Source organism: Cydia amplana, chromosome 20 (genome assembly GCF_948474715.1).
Source record: "Cydia amplana chromosome 20, ilCydAmpl1.1, whole genome shotgun sequence".
NCBI lineage: Eukaryota > Metazoa > Arthropoda > Insecta > Lepidoptera > Tortricidae > Cydia > Cydia amplana.
Window position 1 is genome coordinate 7487132 of NC_086088.1, and position 11973 is coordinate 7499104.

Below are 11973 nucleotides of genomic sequence, written 5' to 3' on the forward strand. Positions count from 1 at the left end.
CAGAATGAGAGATGAATACCGTTATTTCATTCTTACAAATAGCTTTGTCCCTACTTACGAAAGTAAAACTTACAAGTGTATCTCGGGCCTAATGTAATAAATTTGAATTGTCTCCTCAGAGTCTATATATTTTGTTCCTCGAATTACCAAATGTCACTTCTTAGTTCTATGTAGTACTTAAATGTTACACCAAAGATTGAAACGGTAACCAAAGTGTAAGCACTAGGTAAGTTATATTGTTGAAGTTTAGTTTATTGTAAATAGTCTAAATGTAAGTGGTTCGAGTAAATGTTGTAGTTCGGCACGTTTGTAAATAGTACTAAAGTTTAATAAAAGTGCAATACAGTTTATTCATTGGTTTTATTTACTTCAAATTGTAGCATTTAGAAAGGACATAGTTACAAAATTATTATTTATAATATACAATGTTGCAAAACTGTTGTTTGTCACTCAAGTTTTTGTCTTGATAATATATCTGATATGAAATCTTAAAAAGCGAAATATTCCTTAAATTAATTATGAGCGCACAAACTTTGGTGCCGACCGAAAAACTAGGTACACATTTTGGAATTCCGTAGCCAAAATGGCAAAACCGGAATACCTACTTACAGTTTCTTCATGTCCGTCCATCCGTTTGTACTGTCAGTATGTCACAGTAATTTAACACAAAAACAAACTAGGCATATTTTAATGAAATTTGGAAGATTTCGAATCCCGCTCTCCTGTGTTACAACGTTAGAACAGAGGGGCTACCGCGAAAACCGAAATTCGCCAATTGCGGGGATCTTTCTCTTTTAGCTACTCCAATGAAGGCGTAATTAGTGTGACAGAGAAAGATGCCCGCATTTTGCGAACTTCGATTTTCGCGGTTATAGCCCAGGTTATTTCAGTAGTCTACAATACGTATTGATCTAAAGATACCATACCTACAATACGTATTGATCTCGTAATGCTAATCACAGTCCTTGCCAACTCTCACACACGACAGTAAACTGAGTCACACCATCGTAATGATTGCCATTCCCAGCCGTGTTTATATTGTTTATGCTCGGGGCACATTTGGTTTGACTCCACACTTTATAGTCTTACGGGGTTTTATTGCATTCGCAACAGTTTCAAGTGATTGGAATGGCTTTTAAACAATTGTTGAAAAAAATATAATTCAGGAAAATACTGCTGCCCCCGACGCAAAGGTGCCTATCACGCTAGCTGCGTTGCCGCGTTGGATTGCGATGGACAGCCTTTGCATCAGGAAAAACCCGGAGCGGGGGTCAAGGCCCCTGTGGGCTACTTTCCCACTTACAGTTATACCTACACTTATACTTACACTACACTTAACTAATATTAATACACTTATATAAAACATAATATTAATATATACACATATTTATTTACATACATTTTATACATTTATTTACATTTACACAATAATAATATACACGTTATATTTACATATCGTCCGTCAATTCTTGACGGTGCCAACAAGTCGGGTGCAATGCAAACGCGCACCGCGATAGCAGTCCTTTGTTCAGAGCGGCCGGTTTTGAGACCCGCTCCGTGCCGGCCGGCCATCGCCGCGCCCCGCCTCAGTCTATGCACAGCACCGACGCGAAACGCATGTCGCTTATGACCGCTAGACGCATTAGACGTGGCACTTGGTGCGGTTTTACAGCAGCAGCTACAGGACCAGGTATGGCAGCCGTTGGCTTTCTTCTCCCGGAAACTGAGTCCATCCCAGACCAAATACTCGCCGTATGATCGTGAACTGCTTGCGATCTACGAGGGTATCAAATACTTCCGACACATGCTAGAGGCGAGGCACTTCACGATCTATACTGACCATTAGCCGATCAGTTTTGCTTTCCACGAGCGGAAACATACCTGTTCGCCTAGGCAGTTTAGGCACTTGGACTACATATCCCAGTTCACAACCGACATAAGGCACATATCTGGCAAAGACAATGTTGTGGCCGACACCTTATCTCGGATTGAAGAACTGGCGATACCACTCGATCTTGCCGACCTAGCTAGATCTCAAGTGTCCGATCGCGAGCTCGCTGAGTACTTGACCTCGTCATCACTGCGCTTGGTAAGAATGCCATTCCCGGGTAGTCCAGAACCCTTGTACTGCGACGTCAGTACGCCGACTCCCCGACCATTCGTTACCAAGCAGTACCGAAAAGCCGTTTTCGACAGTCTCCACTCCTTAAGTCATCCTGGTGCCAACACAAGTGCTAAGATTGTAGCCCAGCGTTTTGTATGGCCCAGCGTAAGGAAGGACTGCCGAGACTGGGCACGAGCTTGCGTGCCATGTCAACGGTCTAAAGTGAGCCGTCATGTGTCTGCACCTCTAGGCACATTTGAACTCCCTCGGGCTCGCTTTCAGCAGGTACATATTGACCTAATCGGTCCTCTCCCTGTTTCACAAGGCTTCCGCTATTGCCTGACGGCCATAGACCGCTTTACGCGGTGGCCAGAGGTCGTACCAATAGCGGACATCACGGCAGAGACGGTGGCCAAAGCTTTATTGGCTGGCTGGATATCCAGGTTTGGATGTCCAGTAGATATTGTCACAGATCGTGGTCGACAATTTGAGTCCACACTGTTTCAATATCTATCCAAGGCCATCGGCTTCCAGCATAGACGCACGACCGCGTACCATCCAGCATGCAATGGCATTGTGGAACGCTTCCACAGGCAGCTCAAGGCCGCCATTACATGCCATGCTGACGCCAATTGGTCCGAGGTATTGCCTCAAGTGCTTCTCGGCATACGCAGCGCCTTTAAAGAGGACTTACAAGCGTCCTCAGCCGAAATGCTCTACGGCGAGCCGCTGCGACTTCCAGGCGAATTTTTTGACCCAAGTGTACCCGGTACCACTGATGTCACCGATTTTACCGCACGGTTACGCTCATTCGCCTCGAAGTTGAAGCCTACGCCAGCTTCACGCCACAGCAAAGACAAGATCTTTGTGTTCAAAGAGTTAGCGACAGCTGAATTCGTCTTCCTCCGCGAAGACGCTTCACGCTCTCCTCTAACGCCTGTATACTCAGGCCCGCACAAAGTTCTGGAGAGAACTGATAAAGTTTTTAAACTCCTCATTAAAGGCAAACCTGTCACCGTGACCATCGACCGATTGAAACCAGCGCATTACCTGTCCCAAGACTTGAAACTCGCTGATCAGGGGTCGACCACACCTGCCGCACCAGAACACATCCTGCGCGGGAGGCAGCATAGTGACCCTGGGTCAAGTCAGGCTAACGTGCCTAGAACTACTCGTTCGGGAAGGCAAGTACGTTTCCCAGATTATTATCGCCCTTAACCAGGTCTCTGGGGGGGAGTGATGTGGGCTACTTTCCCACTTACAGTTATACCTACACTTACACCTACACTTATACTTACACTACACTTAACTAATATTAATACACTTATATAAAACATAATATTAATATATACACATATTTATTTACATACATTTTATACATTTATTTACATTTACACAATAATAATATACACGTTATATTTACATATCGTCCGTCAATTCTTGACGGTGCCAACAAGTCGGGTGCAATGCAAACGCGCACCGCGATAGCAGTCCTTTGTTCAGAGCGGCCGGTTTTGAGACCCGCTCCGTGCCGGCCGGCCATCGCCGCGCCCCGCCTCAGTCTATGCACAGCACCGACGCGAAACGCATGTCGCTTATGACCGCTAGACGCATTACGTTCGCTATCGCTCTTGCTTTTGTTTACGCTATATTTTCTATTTCTATCTTTCTTCCGTACTGTTACCTTCTGTGTTTCTATCCTCCGAACTTTGGACATTCCTTCTGTGTTGTATATATATTGACATTATAATATTTATTGGAGAAAGTGGACGTTTGGATTACTGTGGCTGAGATATGTCACGCACCCTATCTACATACCCCATACTGGTGACCCCTGAAGAACACAGTACCAAGAGGATTTTATCAGAAAACCGTACGTAGAAGTGTCGAGTAAAATAGACAAAGGAAATACCGCTATGTCGCCCATCACACAAGTACCGGCGGAAGTGCCTGTTTCCACTGCACCATCCGTCACAACTGCGCCTACCGGTTCCACTACAACAACGACTCCGTCATCCGAAGTTTTTAGAGTCGGAGTTCGACTTCCACCTTTTTGGCCGGAGGAACCCGCGATTTGGTTCTCGCAGGTTGAGAGTCAGTTCGACATAGCCGGCATCACCAATGACCTGACAAAATTTCATTATGTCGTCAGCCAGTTGGATCGACAGTTTGCAAAGGAGGTCAGGGATATTATCACCAATCCACCGGCAACTGACAAATATGTTAAGCTGAAGAGCGAACTTATCAGTCGACTGAGCGATACTACCGAGCGACAGATCCAGCAACTCCTGCATCATGAAGAGCTGGGAGACCGTAAGCCTTCTCAGTTCCTGCGGCACCTGCAGGCTCTGGCAGCTAAGCGCATATCGGATGACGTTTTACGCATGATGTGGACCAACAGATTACCCGCGAGCATCCAAACTGTCCTCGCAGGGCATCCAGATGCTTCGTTGGATATTAATATTATGTTTTATATAAGTGTATTAATATTAGTTAAGTGTAGTGTAAGTATAAGTGTAGGTGTAAGTGTAGGTATAACTGTAAGTGGGAAAGTAGCCCACACCCCTTTCAAACAGGCGACGACCCAGCTCACGGAGGAAGGTCTTACCCTCAGCGCACCAGCAACCCGAAGTCTCAACAGCGAAGGGGACGAATAAATACTTAATTGAAAAAAAAAACAGCACAGTAATAAAATAAGTTACTCGAATCTAACAAATTCAAGAGATATCCTACTTTACTTTAGCGTTCAGACGGCTATAATAGTTAAGAAAAGCGATCATGAATATTATTAGTCTTCTTAATCGTCGTATAATTAATATATCAGTTCAGTTGGGAGTTTCATAAAGTGTCCAAGTAAAAAGTATGATATTATAGTTTGGTCTGCGAAGCATTAAGATAATCTTAGAGAACCACGCTGTGTTGAGAAAACGGCTATTAGTTAAGAAAAGCAATAATGAATATTATAGTCGTCTTAATCATCGTTTAATGAATATATCAGTTCAGTTGAGAGTTTTATAATGTGTACAATCAAAAAGTATATTATAGTTTGGTCTGCGAATCATTAAGATAATCTTAGAGAACCACGCTGTGTTAAGATAACGTAACGGCTATTAGTTAAGAATAGCAATAATGAGTATTATAGTCATCTTAATCATCGTTTAATGAAAATATCAGTTCAGTTGGGAGTTTCATAAAGTGTCAAATTAAAGAGTATGATATTATAGTTTGGTCTGCGAATAATCTTAGAGAACCACGCTGTTGTTATTTATACGTACTTATGCATAACCTTTAATGAAAAATTATTTGTAGTTCAAAGATAATAAATATAAAAAATACATTTCCTGTGTAATTTCTAAAGGCAGTAAAACGTAACCCAGTGCTTAAAGTAGCCGAAGTAGCCAATTTATTCTATTCACACGGGGGACACTTCGGTCGGAAAGTCTCGGAAAATTCTTGGCGCGGAAGCGGGGACGGTATTTTCATAATGCGCCAGCGGCATTCATATGATAATACCGTAAGTATTGAGCAATGGGGCAAGGGGTATAGAGATGGCTTCTGTATTGGCATAAGAATTTTTCAGATTTTTACTATGCCCTGCCTACGAAGCAGTGCATCTCGAGTGCACCATTTTTAAGAGCGAGCGAAAACTCCAGACACTTCGGTCGGAAAGTCTCGGAAAATTCATGGCGCGGAAGCGGGGACGGTATTTTCATAATGCGCCAGCGGCATTCATATCATAATACTTACGGTAAGTATTGAGCACTGGGGCAAGGAGTATGGAGATGGCTTCTGTATTGGCAGAAGCATTATTCAGATTTAAAAAATCTTAATTTTGTTACCTATTGGTGAGATCGCTCGTGCTCAGTGGTGCACTCGAGATACAACGACGATTACTTCAACGACCTGTTTTTTTAGTTTCACATGTATTAGAGGACAATTTGGTAGGTACATAGCTTCAACAAAGGTTAGGTTAGGTTATAATCAGTGTTGGCCGAAAGTTAATGCAAATTGAAAATGCTGGCCATTAACCATTATAAATTGAATCGTAAACTATAATCGTCCGATACGGTTTAAGGTTCAATTTATAATGGTTAATGGCCAACATTTTCAATTCGCATTAACTTTCGGCCAACACTGGTTATAATGTACAGTAAGCTGCAGAGTTAAAGTGACCCCCTCTGCAATAGTGCATAGAAATTTATTAGCAGGGGGGGTCACTTAAATCTGAAGCTTACTGAAATGTGGGTGAGTATATTTCTCTTGCCGGGTGTTTTATGGTAACGTCAGCGTCGAAACTATTGACCTGGTTTCTATGAATAACATGTCAATCTAACCGTTAATTTCGGTACGGGACATTGACTACATTACGTATTATAAATCCACATTCAATAAGGTAGACTTTCTACGTCTACGCAATACAAGAACCGTATTAGTCGGGTAAAAGTTCTTATTATTTTTATTTAGGTACCTACAACACCCCCGTCGTATAGGTAAGTACATATTAGGGCTGGGAGGTCAAAGCCGATAAATCAAAATATTGTTTCATTCAAATTAGAACTCCACGTATGTCACATAGTATAGTTCTAATTTTGAAAACCCTTTTGCTCGAGTTATCGGGTTTGACCACCCACCTTATATTAAAGTCCGACTCCACAGCATCTCGCCTCCTCCTCGCGAGAATTCTTCAGTGCACTTGTCGTCCGCCCTGCAATTACGATCAGTCTGATTGTCGCACGAGAGTCGAGAGACATCAGCAATCGCCTCGTTACTTTGATTGTACCATTTGTACGCTCTTTTATTGATCGACACTAATCGAAAATTCGTTCGCGTTAAGAATGCAGTAAAAGTCATCATTGTGATAGCACACCCTTTGGGCCTCGGTTCTGGGGATTCGTATTATTCGTATACTGCTTAAAAATGTAAAGGCGATGTTCTTCTTGACAGGTTTATAATTAATATTAGTTTTACAAAGCTGGTTTCTCATCTTAGCGGTAATTCTTGACAAGTTGACAGGCAAAAGCCGAGTCACAGATAACATATATCAGCGCTACGTTTAGTTTTGGCGGGCTTTCAATAACTGTCATTAGAACTAATATTACAATCACCTTATGTTGGTACACTGTATGGCCATATTGTTTTATTAAGCCGTTACGTTGATAAGCTTGAAATAATACTATACATATAATATAAAAGTATCACAGAATATAAAAATGCTAATAATTGTCCGTTATTTTTAACTTAAAAACAAGCCCAAATTGGGCTGAGTTATCTTGGGATAGGAAAAGGATTAGTACAAACATTGCCAAACTCTAGTTACATAGGCAAGTTACGTATAAGTGCTTGACCGAAGCCAGTTGCGTACTTACGACTCGTACGAGTAAAATAAAGTGTTAGACCGAAGCCAGTTACGTAGAAGTAAAAATAAGTTTTTGGCAAAAAAAATATTTTTGGTACAAGCTTTTATCGCTGACTGTACTTTTCTTACGACAGACAACTAATACTCATCGAGACAATTCTAAAAACCCCTAACACAATTAGGTTGCGTTGTTTCATCACAGAGTTCCTATGGCCACCTCTTGTCGCCATCATCAGATCAGCTCGATGGTACCATAATATCGCATTGTCACCCGACTTACATGAGTATGCAAAATTTGAGCTCAATCGGAAATCGGGAAGTGGATCAAATTTAACTTGCAAGATTCCATTACATATAGTTACATACAGGTCGACCTAATAAAAGCTTGTTAAAAAAGCTCTGATCAAAACCAGCTGGTTACGAAGCCCATGGCCCCGGTTACGTAGGCGGCCGACGGGGTACGACTACTATGTATTTAGTAGCAGACGAATAATAAGTAACATTTTGATTTTAAGGTGCGACATAAAATAGTAGAAATTAAATAAAATGGAACTAAAAAAACCATAGGTAAGTAACTAAGTACTAAATTGTTGCCATGTCTAAGCATTTTACGTCAAAAATGTGACAGTTACGTAGAAAGTGGCGCCCTCATTTATTTTCTAGTTTTCTACTATTTTATGTCGCACAGTATGATAGGTGAGACTGATTACGGCGATTCAAATCGTTAGATCCGTACGTTTGAAATTATTCACGGTGACTCGATTGTACCAAAATATCCGCTTCACCATGTGATGTGGGTTCTCAGAATCGATTGATACCTTTATTTGCATCCATTACGTCTTTTTGCCGACAAAGTTATTTAGTCGAGTGGAGGATGCTCCAGACAATTGCGGGCGATTGTCGACGAACGTGTAAACAGTGCATTACCGCTCTTCCTTTGCAGGATTAGTAAGGATGTGCCACTACTGATTCGTTGTAATCATTGTATCGATAAAGTATACTGGATCAACCAAATCTTGTCAGTAGTAAAAGGCGGCAAATTTGAAAAATCGCGGGTTAGCAACACTGTGTTCGAATAATTCCAAAATCGCGTATCATCTGTGTGTTATCTGTGGAATGTGGATCGTGAATGACAGCCATTATCTTATTGTTTACATTCTGAATCGTTTCTATTTCAAGAGAAATTTCTGCTGTCACCATTAAATACCAAGATTATGCATGACCTTAAGCAAAGCTAAGGTGCCTACGATGTACAATCATGCTCGTTGACGGTAAACATTACTAAAATTTGAGGTTATGATAATTCACTCGAACTGACGTATGAAGGGCGGAAAAATAAACACGTTTGGTTCGATGTACATTGCTGCTTTTCTTAGCGCAATTCTGCTCTTTATGAGTGTTACATGGTGTACCCTACTTTAATTTGCAGTACATTCCTACTGACAAGATTTGCTTGACGCACTATAGATATTTTATTTCTTAATTTTCTCTGAGGAGTCAAATCGCACTTCATACATTACAATAATCGTCAATCATTTCAAACTCATTTAATCGGCTTAAATTACATAATTATTAAGTACTTACCAGGACACATAACGTGCGAAAGTATCAATTAGAACACCTTAAAGCCGGCTGAAAATCTGCACTGTAAAACATTCTAAACTCAAATTATCGACAAATTATTAAGAGGCACAATTTAGATTTATTTTTATTTTATTTAGTTTTTAGTTTTATTTTATAGATAAGTTCGTTTTTTTTAATGTACAAATACCTAAATAATTAATCGACATATTTCGATATAGGTACTATAGATGAAACAGCACAACACTGGCCGCATTAACCGCTCGGGTTACGCGCACGTGCGCGCGCGCCGGATATGTCGTCAGGTAAATAAATACTCGCCCCAACTCGTTCACTCGTTGCGTCAGTATTGTCAGTAATTACTTATTCATTTACACTTTGTACTGATTGTTTTTAACTCTTGTTCTAACTGACCTAACGTAAGGGAAAACGATGGAAAGTAAGTTAAGTAAGATGGAAGCAAGTAACGACGACGAAGACTCCCCTTGGCCTTGTGATTTTCTAACATTGATTACCACAGGGCTCGAACAATTCATGCGGATGACGTGAAACCACTCATACTTAGAATGTTTTTAAATAGTTTTTTCACAAACAATTACCACTTATCATTTATCAACCTCTTTAATGATACCTATAGCTATCGTAACTTGAAATGAACCAAGTACATAACGCGTTTGACTGATATTGTCATTCTTTTTAGGATACAATAGAGACCCGTACAATTTTTTTCGTACATATACCTAACATTACTTACGTTACGTACTACGTATGACATTAAAAAGCTGCAGCTGTAAGACTTTTAAAAGACAAGCTCCTCTAAACCCATGTAACTGGAGTTCTCACCGTCCCAATAGTCAAGGCAAATAAAAAAAGCGCAAAGAGTAATAACTCTTAACTGCAATAATCGCATACAAGCCGCACATGTTGCGATCGACCACCAACGCGCCTGAGATAGTCGAGATTGCATTAGTTGCATTAGCGAATGACCGACGCCTGTCGATTGTCGTCTAGACGGGTACGATTATAACTCGATTGGAACTCGATTGAAACTCGCAGACATGTTGTGATCGACTTGCAAACCCGAAGGACGAGGGAGACGCGAGGGATGTTTGGTTTCGTGAGTGTAGCGGATTCATTAGTGAATTTGGTGACAATGAATCGCTTGGCCGGCAAAACAGCGTAAATACCTATGCTAAAATAAAGGGGCCCAGAATACCAGTTCGTCGGACGATATCAGCCTGTCAGTTAGACGCAAAAGGCAACTGATAGGCTGATATCGTTCGGGGAACTGGTAATTTGTTGGCCCCTTAAAGGCGTATCTAACCAACGGCTTTTCACTAAATATCGCAAAGGGTTTTCAGAATATGCGGAGCCCATAAAGTTCTTGTGGCGACAATGCGTTTTAGAAAGTTTTGTAAATTAATTTGAATGTCCTCTTTAATTAACTCAAGTCTGACTTTACAAAAGTCAGACTTGAGTCGAGACTCTATAAGAACTCGAGTTTCAACTTAATTGACTAAAGGGGCCCACTGATTAACAGTCCGCCGGACGATGTCAACTTTTTGTTCTAACTGACAAGCCGATATCGTCCGGCGGACTGTTAATCGGTGGGCCCCTTAAGAGTCTTAACAACCGAGTCGAGTCTTAAAGCAGGACTCAAAGGACTGTAATCTTAACCAACCAATACTATTCAAAATTATAATTCAACCATAGTGACCGTGACCGTGGTAGGGCCCACACTTGCGTATACGTCTCCATTTTTTCGACGTCGCGCCTCGTCTCTGTTTTGCCTATCGTTAAGTGGCCAAGTTTTACTAATTTGCTTTTTGCACGACCCTTTTTTGCCCTTTTTGCTTAAAAAGGGGTGAAGGTCTAAAAGCAATGCAAATAGATTTAATTGGTTCAAATATTTAGAAGCCGCAATACTTTAAAGGATTTTTTTGGACATTAAAAAAGCGAATGAATTAGTTTTGTTTTACTTTTTTTAATAAATTGAGCCATCTGTGGGTTTGGTTCAAGGTTAAAATCCTTCCTCGATTAATAAAAAAAAAACAGCTCTTGATTTTTTTCGAATTCCCTAATATTAGACGGATTATACAACTATAGCAAGAACTAAGTTCCTAGGAGCAAGTAATGATTTTTGTTAGTTAGTCTTGTATATGGCATGATGATGACATGATACCTACTTAATCTATGTTTATAAATTTACGAGTGGGTCAATTTCTATTAGCATTAACATGTGCCTACGCTTTCTCAGTACAATGGCGAATAGAATACGACGTTTATGACTTTTATGAGGCAATTGTCTGTTTAAACTCGCGCCGGTACAAAGGTGGACTACTTTTGCTTCATATTTTTGGCGTAAAGGGCGGTAAAAATTTCCATAAAATCCTTTGAAAGCCCGCTAGATATACGTTGTAAATATCTCATTAACCCCATACGTACCTATTAGGGTTGTCAATATAATATGTTATAAAAATGACTACATATATAGCGCAGACGCATATGTTTGCAGGCGTTACTGCTTAACATATCAAACCATATCCCATCAGGTATTGCCTGAGTGACGTGGTGGAGGTGGATCGTCAACAGATGGCGTGAACTAGCACAAAAACGAGAAAAGTGGCGCTGTCTTGTGTTTGAAGCAGGGATGTAACGGATGTGGTTTTATCGGAACCGAAAACGGAAACAGATGTTTTCAGTTTAGTTTATCGGAATCGGAAACGGAAGCGGAACCAGAAACGGAACTGAAAACGGAACCGGAACCAGAATCGAACCTGAGTGATAGATAAGTAGGTGGACGAGACGAGACGAGTTAACGACAAAAAAGTGCGATTTACGCGAAATTATGATGATGGAATTTCCTTTTGCACAGTTACTCCTTTTGACTCACAGATTAATTTAGGAAGGGGAGCCAACCGAATTTCTGATG

General features: G+C 40.9%; 1 protein-coding gene across 1 annotated transcript in view; it reads left to right on the top strand.

Annotated features, from left to right (window-relative positions):
• The window catches only part of LOC134657499 (uncharacterized), a 486313-nt gene extending 474842 nt beyond the window's left edge, over positions 1-11471 (top strand). The window contains exon 2 of the mRNA XM_063513073.1: positions 11450-11471. Within this exon, the coding sequence (XP_063369143.1) occupies positions 11450-11462 (13 nt within the window). The 3' untranslated portion in view covers positions 11463-11471. The remainder of the gene's footprint in view (positions 1-11449) is intronic.
• Positions 11472-11973: the final 502 nt, after the last annotated feature.